The following is a 22,408-nucleotide window of genomic DNA, read 5'->3' as shown; positions in this document are numbered from 1 at the left end:
ATATTTATACAAAATTAATCCATTTAAAAGAAAATAATTGTTCCATATTAAAGTAAAAAAGTGGATTTGTGTTACGATCTTGCTATAATCGTAATGTGATCGTGAATGAACATTGATCAGTTGAACAAGAACATAGTGGCATATATGATATATATTCATTTTCTACCATTAGAGGGATGTCTAAAAATATAAGTCCTTAACCAAAAATGAGAATTATGATTCAAATTTATTTGGTGGTTTTTTTTTGTCTATCACGTGGTCCTCTTACTTGATAACAGACCATCATTACAATGAGATTCGCATGATTGAATTATGATAAATTACTATTGAAACTTTGAAACTGATCTCATTTTCTTTAATTTGGCGTTCCTATTATCTAATGTGGCAAGTCCAACAAATTAGCACAATGTGTCTATATATATCTTTATGTAACAAGTTAACAACCAAGCACATCTTCCACAAACTATACAAAGTAAGTCTCTAAGTACGTCTGTACTCGTTTATTAATTGACATAAAAAATTACAAGGACGAAGATAGAAGAATAAAATGTCGTTTGATTGACAAAAGCATCGATGCATCTAATTAGGGGACGAAACCTAGCTATGTATGCTATTGTAAAAAGAAAATAAACTAGCTATGTAATGGATAATTCTCACCATCGACCTTGATTCCACCAATTTGTGACCATTTCAACATTACCATCATATCCTAGAGTAACCTCAAAAAAACTACGGAGTAGCATCTAATTTGCATAGAGGGTACGTGCCCTATTTGAATTGAACGTAATTGAGGTTTATGTTTGATCGAGAGAGCAAATATCTTTTTCTTAAAGACTAAAATTTAAAACTTTATCATATGACACGTCACACGTGGCTATAACAGCCAGCTAGTCATGAGACATAATAATAAGTTTCTAAGTTAATTAGCGAGTTGATAATTACTTAATTGAAAATATTACTAAATGTAAATGTGAGTATGTACACTCGAATATATAATAAACACGTACTAGATGTACTCTTAGCTTGTAGGTAGTTTATGGGGATGTTATAGCGAAAATTCTGGTCACATGCATGCATATGGATAACATTAAATCCGTATGACTTGCAGGAGGAAACTATAGGATGCAGTGCCAAAGCCATAAATAGAAACAACAGTAAATGAAGTTAAATCAAAGGAAAATTAAAGCAACTTTGTTTATACTAAGATAGTAGAATGATTTTATTTTCTTGACATGAAATGATAGACTAAACAACACTACTATCTGTTGTACTGCTACAAGCTAGTAGTGGTACATATGACAATCGAACAAACTTCATCAATCATCGTTAGCTACATACAAATATAAAATGCTCTAGGTATAGTATATAGTGGTATGATGTACCTTAATAACTAGTTAATTGTGCCTGCCATGTGCCATCTAGCTAGCCTTATCTAGCCAATTATATGAATTTGGTAAGCCACATAAATTTGTACTTAGTATATATAAGTTGGTCGAATATGGTAATTTATCGATTGAGAAAATCATAACATTAGCAACACTAGTATACTTTTATGTTTTTTTTTAAAAAAAAATCTCATTTGAGAGGATAAAAGCATATTTAGAAGTAAAAAAGAACTTTATTGAAGTTGTGAAAATATAGGCTCAACAAACAACCGCGTTTTGTATCAACACAAAAATGTAATCTTCACAAATTATTTTATGTTTTTGTTCACAACAATCTGAAAAGAGGTTTACTAATCTTCACAAATTATTTTATGTTTTTGTTCACAACAATCTGAAAAGATGTTTACTAAAATGTCTGAATAAATAATTATGGTAAATATTAACTTCTCTATTAAACCCTACATTAAACTTCATCCACTTTGTCTAGAAAAAAAGGGAAAGCAATATAATTCAAAAGTTACTTCAAACAGTGAATAAATGTATGATATTTGCATATGAATCTCTGATAAAAAAATTCAGAGCACATAATTTGATGAAATGATTTCATGGATGGACCCCACTTAAAAATGGAAAATGACAAGCCATCTAATACAATTAAACAGTGGTGGTGATGGTTATCACTTACCCAAAATAGAATGTCTTTATGACCTAATGGACTACTTTAATAAGTAGCCTTTACTATATTTAGAAATTGAAAACTAGACCTCTTTTTTATTTTATTTCCACCTTTTTCAGAATTTGATTCTTCACTGCCCTATTATGAACCAAGCTATTCCATTCTTCTACAAGGATTTCTTGGTACTTTCCTCTTTTCTGATGGGATTTTTTTAAGAGAAAATAAACATACATTGGGTGTTGATTAATGAAAAACATATTATCATTTAAATTGATGAAACATATATAGATTAACCACCTTTAGGTTTATTGTGATCACTTAGGTACCATATCAGGAAATAATTTTCCTCTTTTTCCTGGTTCTGATACTATGTCAGGAAATAATTTTATGTGGTTTCATTAAAGTATAGAGTAGCATATTTACACAAGAGAATAAGACTCATGAAATAATTTTATGAAATAATTTTATGTGGTTTCATTATTTTTATTTCTAAGCTCAATCTATTATTAATGGTTATCAAAGAATAAAGGTTAATTTTGTTTGATACACCTTATTTAACTATAACATATCTTAATTTAGTGATGCTTTAAGTTTTATGTTGTCGAAACTTATCTGTTTACGAGTTTGTAAATCTAATGGACCTGAAGTTGGGAGCAATGCCGATTTATCAAGTACTCCACCCACTTCAACCTCAATATATTATGGAGTTAATGTTAATATATTATAGATTGCATACTCGTATACAATTAATACATATGTTCTGCTTCTCTAAAATTGCAATAGTTAGACTTTTACACTATTGACTTAATTTCATTTGGCCATCAATTGCGAGATTTTATTAGATTTATATTTTCAATACATCAACTTTTTATTTTTACTTAATTGAAAACTAACGATATTACGAAATATAAATTAAAGTCACGACTCTTTGCAATTTTGTATGTTGGAAAGTGCAGAACTCATCAACTCAACATGTTTCTATATACTACGAATTAAGCAAACAAAGGAAATTTAGAATTTGTTATAAACACGGGGTGTATTGTACACCCAACTAACATAAGGTTAGTTTTTACTGTTTTATTTGATGGTGAAGTTAATAACAATCATCAAAACGAGAACAAATAATTATAGGTGTACGATACACTCAAGTATATATAACCTCTCAAAAAATCGAGGCATAGTAAATTTTACTAGCATAACTGGAGCTGTCAGTTCGGGTAATTAAACGGGTCAGGTTAGAGTCGGGTAAGAGTGGGTCGGGTCAACTCGGGTCGGATCAATTTAAACTAATTCCATAACCTATGCGGGTCGGGTTTGGGTTGGGTCATGCTTGAGTCGGGTCGCGTCATACTTTTTATCGGGTTTGGGTCGGGTTTAGGCCGGGTTAATAACAGGTTGGGTTACATTCGGGTCGGGTGAAGAATAGGTTGGGTTTAATTCGGGTTTTCACGGGTTAAGACGGGTCAGGGTAATTCTCGGGTTCGAGTCATGTTCGGTTCAAGTAAATAATTTGCGGGCTAGAATCAGGTCAGATCGTTCTCGGGTTTGAGTCGGGTTCGGTTCACGTCAATAATTTGCGAATTATAATCAGGTCGGGTCATTTTCAAGTCAGGTCATTCTCGGGTTCAAGTCGGGTTCGATTCAAGTCAATAATTTGCGGGTTATAATCAGGTTAGGTCATTTCCAAGTCGGGTCAATCTTGAATTCAAGTCGGGTTATGTTCAAGTCAATAATTTGCAGGTTACAATCAGGTCGGGTCATTTCCAAGTCAGGTCATATTCGGGTTCAACTAACTATAAATAGATAATTATCATTTTTATCAAGCTAATTATTTCTTTTGACTATAATATATATGGCAATATAGTAGGGAACTATAGTCTATAATTTTGGAAGATAATTATCTCCTTTGACCATACACCAAATATATACTATATTTAACTCCTAAATTTGAGGATGATGCTCCTTTCTTTTGTTGGCCTGGACCGACTTGGTCTCCCAAGACAAAGTGCTTTGATCAACAATAATAAGGTGGTCTAAATTGCATTTAAGGTGATTTGAAATCGGGTCAGGAACAATTTGGTTTGAATTTAGGTTGGATCAATAACAAGTCGTGTTAATTTTGAGTCGGGTTGATAACAGATCGGGTTGAATTTATGGGTTGGGTAAGTAATAGGTATGGTAAAATTCGGGTCGGGTCAATAACAAGTCGGGTTGAATTTGGGTCAGGTCAATAACAAGTCGCGTTGATTTCAGGTCAGGTTTGTAACATTTTGGGATAAATTCGGGTAGGGTTAGGAACTGGTCAGGTTGAATTCAGGTCAGATAAGTAACAATTCAGGTTAAATTCAGGTTTTGACAGGTTAAAACGGGTTTGGGTCAATTTCGATTCAAGTCGGGTTCGGTGCAAGTTGTAAGAGGTAAATTGGTCGTTTAAAAGCAAATTGAATGGTTCAACACACCCAATTAGACCCCCGGAGGGTATTAGGGACCATGGTAAACATTTCGGAAATAATTTTTATTTCCAAGCAAAAAAGTCAAAAATTTCCAAAATTGAAGGCTAATATCCACGCTTTTTGAGAAATTTCCGAAGTTTCAGGGCCCGGAGTCGAAAAGTCTTGAAATTCTATGGGATACATCTCGGGGTCATATATGTCGTTTGGAACCATATATGATCATTAATTATTGTCATAAAAGTTCGTGCTAGGCTTGAATTTATGAAATCAGTGCAAGTTGTAAACCAATAAATTGGTCGTTTAAAGGCAAATTGGATGGTTCCACCCACCCAATTGGACTCCTGAAAGGTATTAGGGACCATGGTAAAAATTTCGACAATTTTTATTTTCTGGCGAAAAAAATCAAAATTGAAGGCTAATATCCATGCTTTTTGAGAAATTTTGGAGGATTCGGGGCCCGGTGTCGAAAGTCATGAAAATATAGGAGATATTTCTTGGGGTCATATAATGCCGTTTGGAACCATATATGATCATTATTTGTTTTCATAAATGTTCGTGGTAGGCTTGAGTTAATGAAATCGGTGCAAGTTGTAAACCAGTAAATTGGTCGTTTAAAGGCAAATTGGATGGTTCCACCCACCCAATGGGACTCCCAGATGGTATTAGAGACCATGGTAAACATTTTGGAAATTTTTATTTCTTGTCGAAAAAAATTGTCAAAAATTTCAAAGTTGAAGGCTAATATACACGCTTTTTGAGAAATTTTGGAGGATTAGGGGCCCGGTGTCGAAAAGTCTTGAAATTCTAGAAGATACTTCTCGGGGTTATTTAATGCCGTTTGGAACCATATATGATCATTATTTGTTGCCATAAATGTTTGTGGTAGGCTTGATTTAATGAAATCGGTGCAAGTTATAAACAGGTAAATAGGCTGTTTAAAGGAAAATTGGATGGTTCCACCCACCCAATTGGAATCTCGAAGGGTATTAGGGATCATGGTAAAGATTTCTGCAATTTTTATTTCCGGGCGAAAAAAAGTCAAAAAATTCCAAAATTGAAGGCTAATATCCTTGCTTTTTGAGAAATTTTGGAGGTTTCGGGGCCCGGTGTCGAAAAGGCTTGAGATTTTAGGGGAAACATCTCGAGGTCATATAATGCCGTTTGGAACCATATATGATCATTATTTGTTGTCATAAATGTTCGTGATAGACTTAAGTTAATGAAATTGGTGCAAGTTGTAAACCGGTAAATTGGTCGTTTAAAGGCAAATTGGATGGTTCCACCCCCCCCCCCCCAATTGGACTCTCAGATGGTATAAGGGACCATGGTAAAAATTTTGGCAACTATTATTTCCGGGCAAAGTCTAAAAATTCCAAAATTAAGGCTATTATCCACGCTTTTTGAGAAATTTTTGAGGTTTCAGGCCCGGTATCGGAAAGCCTTGAGATTCTAGGGAATAAATCTCGGGGTCATCTAATGTCGTTTGGAACCTTATATGATCAGTATTTGTTGTCATGAATGTTCGTCGTGGTAGGCTTGAGTTAATAAAATCGGTGCAAGTTGTAAACCGGTAATTGGTCGTTTAAAGGCAAATTGGATGGTTCCACCCATCCAATTGGGCACAGGGGGGTATTAGGGACAATGGAAAATATTTCGGCAATAATTTTTATTTCCGTGCGAAAAAAAAAGTCAAAAACTTCCAAAATTGAAAGCTAATTAATATCCATGCTTTTTTTTAGAAATTTCGAAGGTTTCGGGGCCCGGTATCGAAAAGAAATGAGATTTTAGGGGATACATCTCGGGGTCATATAATGCCGTTTGGAACCATAAATGATCATTATATATTGTCATAAATGTTCGTGGTAGATTTGAGTTAATGAAATCGGTGCAAGTTGTAAATAGGTAAATTTGTCATTTAAAGGCAAATTGGATGGTTCCATCCACACAATTGGACTCTGGGAGGGTATTAGGGACCATGGTAAACATTTTTGCAGTTTTTATTTCTGGGCGAAAAAAGAGTCAAAATATTCCAAAACTGAAGGCTAATATCCACTTTTTTGAGAAATTTTGGAGGTTTCGGGACCCGGTTTCGAAAAGGCTTGAGATTTTAGGGGATACATCTCGGGGTCATATAATGTCGTTTGGATTCTTATATGATCATTATATGTTGTCATCGAAGTTCGTGGTAGGCTTGAGTTAATAAAATCGGTGCAAGTTGTAAACTGGTAAATTGGTCGTTTAAAGGCAATTTGGATGGTTCCACCCACCCAATTGGACTCCCGAAGGATATTAGGGACCATGGTAAAAATTTCGGCAATTTTTAATTCCTGGCGAAAAAAAATCAAAAAATTTCAAAATTAAAGGCTAATATCCACGCTTTTTGAGAAACTTTGGAGGTTTCGGGACTTGGTGTCGAAAAGACTTGAGATTTTAGGGAATATATCTCGGGGTCATATAATGTCGTTTGGAACCATTTATGATCATTATTTGTTGTCATAAATGTTCGTTGTAGGCTTGAGTTAATGAAATCAATGCAAGTTGTAAACCAGTAATTGGCCGTTTCGAGGCAAATTGGTGGTTCCACCCACCCAATTGGACTCATGAAGGGTATTAGGGATCATGGTTAACATTTCTACAATTTTTATTTACGAGCGAAAAAAAGTCAAAAAATTCCAAAATTGAAGGCTATCCCCACGCTTTTTTAGAAAATTTTGGAGGTTTTGGGGCCTGGTGTCTAATGGACTTGAGATTTTAGGGGATATATCTCGTGGTCATATAATGCCGTTTGGAACCATATATGATCATTATTTGTTGTCATAAATGTTCGTGGTAGGCTTGAATTAATGAAATCTGTGTAAGTTTTACACTGGTAAATTGGTCGTTTAAAGGCAAATTTGATGGTTCCACCTACCCAATTGGACTTCCGGAGGGTATTTGGGACCATGGTAAACATTTCGGCAATTTTTATAAATCCGGGCGAAAAAAGTAAAAAAAATTCCAAAATTGAAGGCTAATTATCCACACTTTTTGAGAAATTTCGAATGTTTCGGGGCCCGGTGTCGAAAAGCATTGAGATTTTAGGGGATACATCTCGGAGTCATATAATGCCGTTTGGATCCATATATAATCATTATATGTTGTCATAAATGTTCGTGGTAAGCTTGAGTTAATGAAATCGGTGTAAGTTGTAAACCAGTAAGTTGGTCGTTTAAAGGCAAATTGGATGGTTCCACGCTACCATCTGGACTCATGGAGGGTATTCGAGACCATGGTAAACATTTTGGCAATTTTTTATTTTGGGTGGAAAAAAGTAAAAAAAAAGTCCAAAATTGAAGGCTAATATCCACGCTTTTTGAGAAATTTTGTAGGTTTCGGGACCCGGTGTCGAAAAAGCTTGAGATTTTTAGGGGATACATCTCGGGGTCATATAATACCGTTTGGAATTATATATGATCATTATATGTTGTCATAAAAGTTCTTTGAAATCGGTGCAAGCCCTAACCCAAAACTTAAAGAAAACAGTTCAAAAAGAAAAAAAAGGACAGCAGTGGAGAAGACAGAGAGACAGAAAAATGGCGGGAGCAGCAGGAGTTCACCGGAGAATGCCGCAACGTCCACCTCCCCCGCCACCTGTTCTTCCTCCTCCGCCATTTAACGCGCTTCCTCAACGTCCATTCTACGTCGATCGCGAAAAGGTTCCATTTTCCCCCTTTTTTGTTGGTTGATTTAGGGTTACTCTAGCATCATCTGGCGTCTAATTCTTCTGCATTATTTAGGGTTCCTCTAGTTTGATTTATGTGAAATTGAGGTTGGGATTTAATTGTTCCTCTTTCACTGTTTTCAAAGGATGATGTTGATTTGCTTTGTTGATGATATGCCCAATTGTTATATGTTTGTAATGTATTTCTTGTTGTGGTTGCAGACTTGCCCTTTTCTGCTTCGAGTTTTCACTAAGGTACTTTGCCTATTTCCCACTCTTTCTCTTTCTTTTGCATTTCCAGGAATTTCCTTTTTAGTCTTGTGTTTTTGTAGAATGCGCGAGTTGGTGCCATTTCACCATTATTTCTGCAACTTACTGAAATTTACCAGACTTTTGTTTTCAATTTTGTGTTTAGTCTTAGGGGGCATTTGGTATAAATTTCGTAAACGGAATGAAAAGGATTTATATAAGTAAGGGAAAGGGTAATGGTACACATTACCTTTGATATAGGTTTGGTATCGTTATGGAATGGAAACAAGTCGAGGAGTTTATGATTGAGGAGGGAAACACATTTTGTTTCCACTAGTTGGATAAGGGTATCAATTTGGGGGATTTTGTTACCCTTTGGAAACGGTATTTGTTACTTGTAGCTCATACCAAACTAATAGAAATGGAAACACTTATTTGTTTACATTTCCTACTTTACAAATTTTCATACCAAACACCCCCTTAATGCAATTCCATCAGCTTTATGTTTCTTGGTGTTTAAAAAATGAAGTATGTAAGTTTGCGTGGCTAGGAATTGAGATTATAGCCTGCCCGAGGGTGGACACCATTAAACACCCTCCTATAAACTCTATCCTTGATGTTAGACTCAATGAGAATCAAACTCCGATAGAAGCCGGGGTCTGAGCTTTAGTTCTTAGTTTATTTTTTAGCATAATGTAGTGGTTTTAATTTTTGCAGGTTGGGAGTCATCATAGCAGGGAAGACTTTGCAGTAAGAGGACAGGAGCCAAAAAATGAATTTCAAATTTATACTTGGAAGGATGCTACTCTACAAGAGTTAACTGATCTGGTTAGCAGTTAGCTTAAGACTTTCTATTCTTACCTGTATCCATGACACCATAACCCCCTTTTTCGATTTCTTTATTTCTGTGAATGAGTGTGATGTTAGGTTGTGGCTTCTTCTTCTTGTCTCAATACCAGTAATACTGAGGGAGGAGAATATTGGGTTAGGACGCCCGGGGGGGGGGGGGGGGATTAAGTGTTATGTGGCTTGAACTTCTCAATGGTTGATCTATGTGACTTTGGATTGTTCTAAGAACAATTTAATAGAACAAATCCACAGTGGTTTTTTTTTTTTTTGGTAGCCATTGTTTTAGCTGGTCTTTCTATTCTCTTCTGGACCATCTGAAAGTCTGAAACTACACTGTATTGGCAATTATGATATAATACCAATGTAGCTTTAATGCATGATGCCTATATATGGTTCCACAAGCTTGATGGACATACTTTTTCTATAGAAATAATTTCATTCCAAGTTCCTCACATTGTACGGAATCATCCTTGTCTATAACTAGCCTTATGTCATGGTCTTCCAACACAAGCTGTTATAGCCTTTACCTATTATGTAGGAATTATTTTTTTTGGACTTCCAAACTTTTTCTTGCATAATGTTTCTAATAAGGTAGGAGAAGAGACCCCTTTGAGTGTTAATTCTTACTTAATGTAGATAAGTAATAAGAAGAAACTTCACATTTGCTTATTTCATTATTTAGCTTCAAATGGAATGAGCAGTTGTCCTTTATCATAATGTTGCTTTCTGTGCGCATTTGTTCCTATGTATGTAGCTGAGTTTTTGAGTTGTACCTCTGCTGTGATCTAGAGATGCCGATACTACCTTCTAGAGTGGTTATGGGATCTATGTGGATGTATGTAATTTTTTCTCTCTATAGTGATGACAGGGATTGACAACATCAAGGAATTCTTATTGCCTTTCTATCAACATTAATTTTATTTATTCCTGCAGTTAAATCTTTATGATGCATTTGTTGCTTCTTCCTGTCTGGCTGTCTCAGTTTGATAGAAAAATATTGACACCGAAATCCCTTTTTTTTTTCCTTTCCTTTTTCTATTTTTTATTCCATATAGGTAAAGGAAGTTACCCCAGCAGCTAGGAGGAAAGATGCAAGATTGTCTTTTGCCTTTGTGTTCCCGGGAAAACAAGGTCATGTAGTGGTTAGGCCTGTAAGTTCCTCAACCAGCTTGCCACTACACTGCTTGAATTTGACATACTTCTCACCTACCTTTCTACGCAAATGACTTTGACATTTCAGCTAGCTAAATAAGAAACTTAGGACAGCTTACTTTCATTTTGGTCATTTATTAATTACTGTTACGTTCTGGCATCAAACCATTATTTTTTTCTTATGCTGCGTGGGGTCTTTCCTTGGAGTAATTTTAATGTTATTGTTTCTGTCGTGATTTATGAAGGTGGGGAAAACATTTTCATATGGTAACAGGGAGATAGATGATGGAAAAGCATTGGCTCAACTTGGTTTACAGGTATTCTAGAACTTAAATCCACCTGCTTACCTACAGAATTTCAAAAGATGCCCTACTTCATTCGATATTTTAGTTAGCACTCAGTGTTCCTTAATCTTCATGGTTGCAGATTGGGGACTACTTGGATGTGGCAATTTTTTAGACTGATCTCCTACAACATAAATTCGCTAACCTAACTAATTTGTCAGGACCAAGATTATCCATGGTTGTTATTCTACTCAATAGATTTGGGACGCTGAAATTAGTCTTTTGGAAGCTTTACAGCTCCTGTGGTGATTAACTGTCCTGTTAGAAGAATATTTAAGCACATTATCTAGCACATAATCTCCAAAGATACTTGTTTTGCCCCTGTGCATATATTAAATGAAATGGGTAAATACTCGTTCCAGCTTTGGTTAGCTTTATGAGGATGGTAACAGTGTTTAACCCTGTACTGTACATTGTGGCTCGTGTGATTTAGTATCAATTTTATGGTGCTCATTGAGTAGCAAGTTCACAACCTTATACTGGCCACTGATACTTGGCTTCTTGCGGAATGGATCTTGATAACTAGATATATATCTATAGTCTGCATGAAACATGCAGCAGTTAATGCTGTTTATTAGATTATTTGACAGGTTAGAGCAAGGTCATAAGACTACACTACATGTCAGGACTCAGGAGTCAGGACGTAGGCATATGAGGTTCTTATTGGTTTGAAGTTTGAAGAGCAAGATCCATCTCATTTGAAGCATCAACTTAAGTAAGCAACTCTTTCACTAATCAATATTCTGCTATATTTTTATTTTTTGAGGGAAAAATGATAAAATAACTCCGCTCAAATAATTCTATGAAATTGTATCTTAAATGAATAATTAAGTCTATCCATGCGACACTGTCCTCCTGAGAATGCAGCAGCTTGAAATTTTAATGCATAGTGAGGATTGAGTTAGCATCACTTTATTACATGTTGCTTCAAACACAAGATTTTTTTGTTCAGATTTTTCTAGCATTTTAGTGGAAGCAAGCATATTTACTTTCCTTTCAAGGAAGGTTAAAGTCTTAAAGACAGGAGAATCAGAATTGTAAATCAACTTTTTGAGTGTTGCCCAAAAAAATTCCAATTCTGGGTAGAAAAACTCAAAAACAATAATAGTTGTGTCATTGTGTGGTATCTTTATGTAGTATTAACATGTTCGTACGTGTTTGTGGTAGTATATGTCTTATGGTCATACGACCGCTTGTTAAATATTACTCCGTAGATGGTTATGGTGGTCGGATCAAGATTCACATATCCAAGATTCCGCTCTTGTTCCGTGCTTAATCACATCAATATCTACGAAATCTTATCCCGAATAATCTCCAAGTGTAGGACATATACTAATCTCATTGCATAATATGATAAGAATTAAATAATAGTAAAGAATCCGATGCAAAGAAGTCATAAACTAGAAGGGATGCCACTATAAATACCATGTAGAGCTCAGCCTATTTCTCCGCACAATTCAATTGATCATTCGCAAATATGAATGGTTGGAGTGGTCATAACTATGCCCATGAATCGAGAGAACCTAAGAGGGAGCCGTATGATATACAAGAAGCACTCGAATTGAACGTGTGGGGAAGAGATCATTACAACCAAAGCTTTCCTAAACATGGTGACGATGGTGGTGGTCATGGATCAGGGAACCCGTATCATGGTCATCAAACTATGTATGGTGGTGATGGCACTTATGGCCGTCATGATCACCGTGCTATGTATGGTGGTTATGGCTATTATGACCAAAGATACTACTATTAAAGGGCATGCTCTTAAAGCTTAAATCATCTACCCATATATAGTGGTTGTAGACTTGTAGTATAAGGTATAACTAATTAAACTAGTACTCGTAATAGTATTAGTATTATTCATATGAAATAAAGTGCTATGAAATACGAGTACTTAGTACGGATTATATGATATATGTATGGCTGTTTTTTTTTTTCAAAAAAATTTAGGATTTAATAATGAAATTAAATTTATATCTATGGCTGTTTTTTTTTTTTTCAAAAATAGCTACTCTGTAATATTATGCTATAATCAATCAAATCCCTGTTTATTAGCCCTGATTTATGGTGTAACACGTGTGTATGAGTAGACACTGCCGACATAGGCTGATGTTGGATTGAATACGACGTCGCTCGATGGTCCCCTAATCAAATCATATACGACTAATACGAGTAGTTAACTTTAAATTACTACTTGTACTACTAACTATGGAGAACTTGGCTAATTTATGTAAAAAATGTACTTAGATATATAACATTGCGTTTTAAGATGACTACTTGTGTGAATGGGTTTTATTAGTAATGTGATTCGTACTCTGTAGTCATTAGAGAAATTATAGGACATGACTAATAAACAATAGCAAAGGTAACATATTTTATACTCCGTATTTATGTAATTTTTATATACTATATTAAAGGAAAAAAAACTTTAATGCTTACATCTATGATGATTTAATTATGACCACCTTAAATATATGTTTAATCATGCAAGGTTTGGTAGTGAAAATGTAGAGTACTAATCATAAGAATAATTAAATAAAAGAAAACCAAATTTGAAACAATTGAAAACTTTCAAGTTATGACTATAAATCTATGATTCATTTAATAAGAAAAACAAAACTTGTTAAGCAATTTTACCAATTAATGGTGTGCATGCATCTACTTCATTTATTATCAATGTTGTTTGTTCCTTAGCTTGTAACAAACCCTAATCAAAATGTTTTTTCTAATTATCATCAATCAAAAAGAAATCTTTAAATATTTAATCAATCAAACACACACAAAAAAAAAAATAAAATAAAAAATAAAAATTCCAATACAATATAATAGTCGTAACGGAATACTCTTATTGTGTAGCTTATTACACATCTAACTGATTGTACAATTGCCGATATTTTCCTTTTCTTCTCCTTTTTCTTTATCGAAACACTCGTAGTACCTAGTTTATTACACATCGATTTGATTGAATAATTACACATCGATTCGATTGAATAATTACACATCGAATCGATTGAATAATTACACATCCAACCGATTGTATAATAGAAATTGTGGATAATCTCCTTTCAGCCTTTCCCTTTCCAAATGTTCACCTCAATTAATTCATTGACGCTTTAATTAAAATTATAACACTCTTCTCTCTCTTTCTCACTCCTCCTTTCTCACAAGCCGCTTCATCTTCCACCCTTCTCTCTCTTTCTGCAAATTTAGCTTGTAAATACCCACACTCAATTAATTTCCAATCACAATTCCCAATTTCTCAGAAATCTGGGTAAAATCTGGGTGATTTCTCCTTCATTTTCTCTCTCTCCTCAATCTATTGATTGCTGAGAGGTCGAGATTTTAATGGCGACGAAAAGGGGATTATTGAGTACAAACACCCCCAGAAGTAGAACCAATGCATCATCATCATCATTATCATGCTTTTCTACTTCCTCCATTGTTCCTTTCTTCCTTCTTCTCCTTATTTTCCCCCTCTTCTTCTTTGTCGGTCGCGGCTTCCATTTTTCCTCTGGTTAGTTTCACTCCCTTTTCTGGGTTAGATCTGTTTCTTATTTTGCTGATGAATCGCTTAATTTGGTTGATTAGGGTGATATTGCGTGATTTAGTAGTAGTGCATTCCCTGATTTATTTGGTTGAAATTACTAAATTTTGGAGGATTTTTAACCCTAGATTGTGAATTTGTATTGTATAATGTATTAATTTTTAAATTATTTGAATGTTTATGGAATTTCGTGCATGTATTGTAGTTTCTTGGCGATTCGGAATTGAATGATTACTGATACTGCGCTAAAGTTTAGGTATTCTTTTCGAGTTGGGAGTTTTGTTTGGATTGAGGAACTTATTAGACTTTGAAACTGCTGAATTTGATTTGTTAAGGTTGCGTGCAATTGTTAATTATACCTTATTGTAAGGTGTAGGAAGAAAATTCAGCTTTGCTTTTGATGGGTGACAAGATCATGCTTCAAGTATTGCTGAAATTAAGGATTAAGGTTGTTGGTGTTTTAGTCTGTTACCATGTTGTCGTTTTTGTGAATCTGCAGTATGTTGTTTTGATTAATGTGACCCTTAGTTGTATCGTAGGAGCATAATGAGTGTAAGAGTAAGTATGCATGTAGACTTTCAGGAGGAAGTGGGTGGGTAGAGCATTGTTAGACTTAGTGTTGTAGGTGAAGTGTTCGCTTGAATTTCTTGCCTCTTGGAGCTCTTGTTTATGTTGGTTGAACTGAGACTTGAGGGTAGTGTTTAGTTTTTGAAAGATTTCCATTATATGAGAATGTGAGATGATCACTTACTTTACCCGTCTTTCATGCAATCCATGAATTGGGACATGCAAATTGGTACATGGACCATAGTAAATTGGTAAACTTGTTTATTAGTTTGATGGAATTGCCCAGCAGACGCATTCCCATACCCGTGCCATATACCAAAACTCACCGCATTTCCATGTAGCACTCATGTGAAACTTCATGAATTGTGGCATTAATACGTATTCTTTTCGGCACCATGTCTTTGGAGGTACAATATTTGATAAATCATGTGGAGGGTGAAAAATGTTCTTAGATGTTAAAGGTGCTGGACTCACTCATGTTAGTCATGTGGGCTCTCTAGAGTTTAGTTTGCCATCTCCCTTTTTGTCTTTAGTGAACCAGAAGATTGGTGATGACCAAGGGGTTAATTTTGTAGGCTTAGAGGTTTCATCATTTGGTAACAAGATATGCCTGTTTTAGCCTGCTATGCTTACTCCTTTAGTCATGATTGGTCAACAGTTGTTCTTTGGTCGGATTTTTGGAGCTAAATACTTCTGTATTTTCTGGGTTTTGGTTTGGGAATAAAAAAATAATAAAAATTGCAAGGGCTTTTTAATGATGGATCAATATGAGATTTGGTCAGGTCTTCTTGGACAAGGAGTTGCACTAGATAAATTGATTCTTTTAGTACCTAAATGGCTAAATTTACTTGATAGGGATGCGATCGTAATGCAACTAAGAGGAGACAGGTTATTGTGCATTTTTGTTTGATTATGTTGGTAGATTATAGATAGGAAGGTTCTTGAGTTGCATTTTAGGCTCAAATCATTATGTACACGGCTTTTGGAAGCTGTATAATCATGTGAAAGTTATATACTTATTTTCTTGTATGCCTTTGTTTATTTTGAAGGAAATGCTAGGACTTTTTGCAGTGTTATATGGATTTTTTGTTTAAATTCGTATTAATGTTTGTTCCTTTGGCTTATTTTCCACTGGTGCTTCGTTCTGTCTATGACAATTATTTTTTTATTAATCTATGTTCTTTTCAGTAAATGTGCGCTCTGTAGTGCTTTAACGTCTGATTATCGGGTATTGATTTAATTTGTAAGTATTAGGATTATGTAGTATTGTTGGTCAAAACTAAATTACAATGCCTGTAGTGAAAGAGGATGGATTGTTCACTGATTGGACATGTTGTTGCAGAGGATTGTTTTAATATAGAATGTATGTATATGTATTACAGTTGAAGTTTATGGAGAAAGGAGTGAGTTTAAAGCTTTGCGACTGATAATTACGAATAGTTGACACTTTATGTTACTTATTTTTTTATCATCATCTGGCTGGCATATACTTCTTCCCTTTTTATTTAGTTGACATATTTTGACTTTTGACACTATTCATACAATCCACTTACGTTTTTTTTTTTTTTTGACTTGTGCTTGGAAGAATTTAGTCCTATAAGATCTTGTTAGATTCTTTTTAATGTATATATTGTAAAACTTCCATCCTTCAAATGATTGAAGTTATGCACTGACAAGTTTTTTAAAAAAAGAAACTGCTGAACAAAAAAGTTGGAGGAAGTAGATCATATACTTATTATTATTTTTTTTGTTGTACGACCTTCGGTTCATGCATTAAATTCACTTGTTTTTTTTTATTTACTGTTTCTCTCTGTTCTACAGGGTCCAGAAATTCATTAGATGCAGTTAAACAGGTTGCTCATAATTCTGTATCTCCATCCACTTTTCTATATGTTGAGTTTTGTACTCTTGATTGCGAACGATTAATTTGTTAGATTAATTTATACAGGATGCAGATTGGAGAGAAAGGCTCATATTGCAACATTTGAAGCCATTCTTCTCAAAAGAGGTAAGACAATCTTGGTATTTCCTCTTATATTTGGGATTGCTAACTTTTGCTTGATTTGTTATCATTTTGTATTGGTTGTTCTATGTATGTTGCAGGACATTGATGTCATCTCAGCAAATGTGAAGGATTTGGGGCCACTGAGTCTTGATTTCTTTAAAAGAAACGGTTCTGCATCATGGAAGGTTGTTGCCCAGGAGAATTCTGGTGATGCTTCTTTAGAGGTTGGTATATTAGTTCTTAAAATAATTCCTATTGTTGCTGCTATTCCTGCAACTGTACACTATCCTTTAATGGCTTCCATTACCTGATCTTTCGTTTGTTACATTTTTTAATCATTTGGTATTTGAAGGCAAAGCGCATAGGTACACATGCAAAACAAGATAAATTGAAGGGCAAACCAGATTCTTCATCAGGTACTTTCCATGTCTGTTTTGCCCTGTATTACATCTTTAGTTTGTTATTGGTTTAGGGTTTATGATACCATAAAATTAGCATGTACATGATGACTTATTTCTTGCTCTTTTATGTTAATCAGATAATCACCCTGATGTAGTGGACTCACCGGCTGTACTGATGCGAAGGGTAATCTTTTAAGTTTAAGGTGTATGCTGAAGAAGTTGTATAGCAATTAAGTTTTGTGTTCCCCAGTTAAATTTGTGAATGTTTGGCATAAATGCAGCGGTTAAGAGAGAGAAGACGTGAGAAACGTGCTGCTGATCTGGTGAAGCAGGATGATGAAACTATTTTGAAGCTCGAAAATGCTGCAATTCAGCGCTCTAAATCAGTTGACTCCGCAGTTTTGGGGAAATATAATATATGGAGGAGAGACAATGACAATGAAAATGCCGATTCTACTGTGCGCTTAATGCGAGATCAAATTATTATGGCCAGAGTGTATATTGGCATTGCTAAGATGAAGAATAAGATGGAATTGTCTCGTGAACTTCAGAATAGGCTTAAAGAGAGCCAGCGTGCCCTAGGAGAGGCAACTAATGATGGTGATCTTTCTCGCAGGTAAAATTATGTTAAGAGATTTTTTATATCTCAATTTACTATAGTTCTTACCTCCTTCATTTTTTTATTTTATTTTTTTGATGAATGTCTTCAATTCCAGTGCTCCTGAGAAGATTAAAGCTATGGGCCAAGTTCTTTCAAAAGCTAAAGAACAACTGTATGATTGCAAGCTGGTGACAGGAAAGCTGAGAGCCATGCTACAATCTGCTGAGGAACAAGTGAGAAGCTTGAAAAAACAGAGCACTTTTCTGAGCCAGTTGGCAGCCAAGACTGTTCCAAATGGAATTCATTGTCTAGCTATGCGCTTAACTATTGATTACTATCTTCTTCCTTTAGAGAAGAGAAAGTTCCCTCATAGTGAAAATTTGGAAAATCCTAAGCTTTATCACTATGCACTTTTTTCTGACAATGTCCTTGCTGCCTCTGTGGTCGTGAACTCCACTATCATGAATGCTAAGGTAAAAATTGCTGCCTTCTTTACCTAGATATCTTCAGATTTGTTTTTCTTTTGGTCGTGGGAGGTGCTACACTAATCTTGCCTGACCATGGTTAAAGTGTGGTGTTTACAATTTACAAGCCACTTGTTGCTATGCTCCCTGCTTTTGCAGTCTTAATGAATGAATATTGGCTGCATTGATTTTTAAATGATACAATTATTGGTTGTTTAACCCTTGTTTTATGGTATCTTTTGGAATGGATTACAGGAGCCAGAGAAACATGTTTTTCATCTTGTTACTGATAAGCTCAATTTTGGTGCAATGAATATGTGGTTCCTTTTGAACCATCCTGGAAAAGCCACCATCCATGTTGAAAATGTTGATGAGTTTAAGTGGCTGAACTCGTCATATTGTCCAGTATTGCGTCAGCTTGAGTCTGCTTCCATGAAGGAATATTATTTCAAGGCAGATCATCCAACTACAATATCATCTGGGGCATCCAATTTGAAGTATAGAAACCCAAAGTATCTATCTATGCTTAACCATCTAAGGTTCTATCTTCCCCAGATCTATCCAAAACTAGATAAGATTCTGTTTCTGGATGATGACATTGTTGTTCAAAAGGATTTGAGTCCGTTGTGGTCCGTGGACCTTCATGGGAAAGTCAATGGTGCTGTGGAAACTTGTGGAGAGAGCTTTCACCGATTTGATAAGTATTTGAACTTTTCCAATCCACATATATCCAGAAATTTTGACCCTAGTGCATGTGGATGGGCATATGGCATGAATCTTTTTGATCTCAAGGAGTGGAAAAAGAAGGATATCACAGGCATATATCACAAGTGGCAGAATATGGTAAAGTCTTTCTTTTCTTCTACGTCTTTAGCTGTTAGGCTGTTCAGTGAAGCATGGTTACATGTGTATCCGGATAACTATGTCGATACACATTAAAGATAAGAGATCGTTTCATGAAATTTGATTTAGTTGATCTCAGAGTATGATACTGTTTTGAAGTCATATATGCCTGAGGCCCTAAGTAGCATTTGTGGTAGTATCGTTGATCTTCTTTACTTTTAATTGTCACATGCTCTCTACTTCCAGTTCTTCAGTTTCATGTTAGTGCTATATAAGTATATATTGTAATGTAACATCATGTAGAGCATTTATATGACTGGATAACCCTTGTACTGTATATTGAATTATTCCTTTTTTGTTTTTTTTGGCATGGTTGCCGCAATCTGTGTGGATCCAAATGTGAAATTAACTGGAATCTAATCTTAACACATGATGACTTGTACAGAATGAAGGTAGAACACTCTGGAAGTTGGGTACATTGCCTCCTGGACTCATTACATTTTATGGGCTGACACATCCACTCGAGAAGTCTTGGCATGTGCTTGGTTTGGGGTACAATCCTAGTATTGACAGGTCTGAGATTGAAAAAGCAGCAGTTGTGCATTACAATGGTAACATGAAGCCATGGTTGGAGATTGCGATGACAAAATATCGATCATACTGGACAAAGTACATCAAGTATGATCACCCCTATCTCCGAAGATGCAACTTGAGTGAATAAAATCACAGTGAGATGGAATAGCGATAGTAAGTCAATGTGCTTGTTCTGTGCTCTCCTTCACCTTGAATGGAGTTTTTTTTTTGCGTGGAATCTTATTTGTAGGGCTTGGTGAGGCTGAGGTTACTGGCACAAGAAGGGGCATGCTTCAGTTTTAATGAGCTTGCATATCCTTCTCTGTTTCCCACATTGTTTATTCTTTTATCTAATTAAGTCTAATCTGTACCCCCATTGTTCTTTATTCTCTGTCGAAAAAATTTGAGAGGTCTATTGTATCATTAACCTGGTAATCAAACTTTCATGTAACGATTTTAGTTGGTCTAAGATTTAGGACCAGAACAGGATGATGCTGTATTCTTTGAACATTGCACTACAGATCTGTAGATCTTATAATCTGTAACACCTATATTTTTTTCGTCTACTTAGTAATTTATTGAGAAGTTGCCTTCAATCTCCTTTATGATGAGAATCCCTCCGTTTATCACTTGGACTTGTGGTAGTCTTGAGTTGATTAAGAAAGAATACTTGAGTAATCAGTTAAAATTATCAGTATAAAAGCAAAGTGAATGGAACCAACTACCCAAATACTCTTTCGGTACGGAGTATTTATTTTCTGAGACCGAAAAAGTAAGAAATTTTTCAAAAATGAAGGCATAAAAGTTAGTTTAGAACGACCATAGCACACATAGCAAGAGGTACATAAATCCTAATAATGTGTTTGATTCAAGTATATGTCCATTACAAAATTTTGTTGTAAAAATGGCAGTCAAAAGGTACAATACTTCATTCACCAATTGAGTTACTAAACCGAAACTCACCCAATATTTACTACTATTGTTGATGCATGCATGGGCTGTTTATACTAAATTTGTACACAGATTAACTTGTGCACTGGTATTTTTGTTGGTGTTTAGAGAGCTAAGAGATCGAGCGAAGAAAATCGATCTTTGGATTTTCTGGTATTAGTAAAGAAACTCTTACCACTTGAGCTATTTCTCATTCTTAGGTGTTATCTTTGATAGAGTATAAAATATATTCCTTAGCTTTTGGTTGAGACTCAAGAATATGTTTTATACTCTATCAATCTCGAATATAGTATATCAATACACGATGACTTGTATGGATACGAATCAATCCACTTGGCAAGTAAAGACGAGATGACTTTAAGTAGATTGGTAACAATCCTAAAAAGGTTTTGATGTGATTTTCTTCACAGGATTTATTTGGGACACCCAAGAACTCCACTTAAATTATGCTGAGATTCTTAAAGAAGAAAGTTTTGAGTGGGAGCCAGGTTTATTGCAAGAACAAAATTCCAAAATATTTCCAATCTATTCATACACGTGGCAAATCAGGATAGGTGTACTTGTAACAATGCTGCGTGACCCTGCTTGAAAAATGGGAACCACGGTTGCTGTTGATTTTCATGGCTTACAACAACCATTTTCCTGTACTATATATATCCCTTCATGACATCATCCTTGCTAGTGCATTTACGACTTACGAGTATTTTTTTTTTTTTTTTGTCAATCTTTTGCTCCGTATTCTCATCATCAATTTTGTGTTCAGTTTAGCTTAGCCTAGCCTGGCTCGCAAAATATTAACCAACATGAGCATTAAACTTTTCGAATTTTGGAAGTCTTTTATTCAACTTGACTAGTGCTAAATGCTAATGCTTTGGATTCGATAAATTGAAATTTTAAATTACATTTAATAGTAGGGATGGTAATCTAGTCCGGATCCGACCCTACTCCGCCCCTATCCGAGGTAAAATATCTGCTCCGAGTCCGAGAAAAAAGTAATCCGAGTTCGACTCCGTTAAAATAATCCGACTCCGAGTCGGAGGAGGGTTGGAGTCGGATCCTACAAAAAATCCGAGAAAAAAATCCGACTTCGACAAATGTCCAACTTTAACGGATTATCCGACTCCGACTCCAATAGATAGTGGATTTTTGTGTGGGTCATGGTAGCATTGGGTGTGGATTGTAAAGGCCCAAATAGCCCAACATCTCAAAGTATATTGAATAATGAAAAAAAAAACTCGGATTCGGGTTGGATCGGAGTTGGAGGTCAGATATTGAAGTCGGAGTCGGAGTCAGATGTCGAAGTCGGAGTCGGATTTAGCATAATTCGCTCCGGGTCGGCAGTATTGCTTATTGACTCATTTGCTCTCAACAAGTAAGAGCTAGCGTAACTTATGTGGTTATTTCATACGTTTAGTTAAACACTTTTTTTAAAGTGTGTCAAAGAGGTGTACGCATTGTAAGTAAATAAAAACGGATATACTATTATGTAATTATCATATTTTCCAAAACTTTGACATTAGTCCACAGTACTAGTCATATAGATAGAGCTATGCATCTATGTTAGTCATGCATCACTATATATATTAGTGGGAAGTGATTTGAAATAAGATAGTAATAAGTGCTTACTCCAAGTAAGTAACAATCTAACGTA

General features: G+C 35.2%; 2 protein-coding genes across 2 annotated transcripts; both read left to right on the top strand.

Annotated features, from left to right (window-relative positions):
- The first annotated feature begins 8,057 nt into the window (after nucleotides 1-8,057).
- Nucleotides 8,058-11,214, top strand: LOC145638514 (histone deacetylase complex subunit SAP18-like). The gene is made up of 6 exons (XM_081689492.1): nucleotides 8,058-8,209; nucleotides 8,437-8,469; nucleotides 9,181-9,291; nucleotides 10,368-10,463; nucleotides 10,710-10,781; nucleotides 10,891-11,214. The coding sequence occupies exons 1-6, from the start codon at nucleotides 8,087-8,089 to the stop codon at nucleotides 10,921-10,923; spliced, it is 468 nt and encodes a 155-aa protein (XP_081545618.1). The 5' UTR covers nucleotides 8,058-8,086; the 3' UTR covers nucleotides 10,924-11,214.
- A 2,674-nt stretch (nucleotides 11,215-13,888) lies between these two features.
- Nucleotides 13,889-20,372, top strand: LOC145639520 (polygalacturonate 4-alpha-galacturonosyltransferase-like). Its single transcript, XM_081690777.1, has 10 exons — nucleotides 13,889-14,322; nucleotides 16,741-16,772; nucleotides 16,868-16,927; nucleotides 17,023-17,148; nucleotides 17,277-17,340; nucleotides 17,463-17,509; nucleotides 17,607-17,941; nucleotides 18,042-18,399; nucleotides 18,646-19,233; nucleotides 19,679-20,372. Exons 1-10 carry the CDS (start codon nucleotides 14,154-14,156, stop codon nucleotides 19,952-19,954), a joined length of 2,055 nt encoding a protein of 684 aa, XP_081546903.1. The 5' UTR covers nucleotides 13,889-14,153; the 3' UTR covers nucleotides 19,955-20,372.
- Nucleotides 20,373-22,408: the final 2,036 nt, after the last annotated feature.

This window comes from Chenopodium album, chromosome 7 (genome assembly GCF_948465745.1).
Source record: "Chenopodium album chromosome 7, dcCheAlbu1.1, whole genome shotgun sequence".
Lineage (NCBI taxonomy): Eukaryota > Viridiplantae > Streptophyta > Magnoliopsida > Caryophyllales > Amaranthaceae > Chenopodium > Chenopodium album.
The sequence above is the reverse complement of the archived record's forward strand: the minus strand, read 5'-3'. Positions and strand labels throughout refer to the sequence as shown.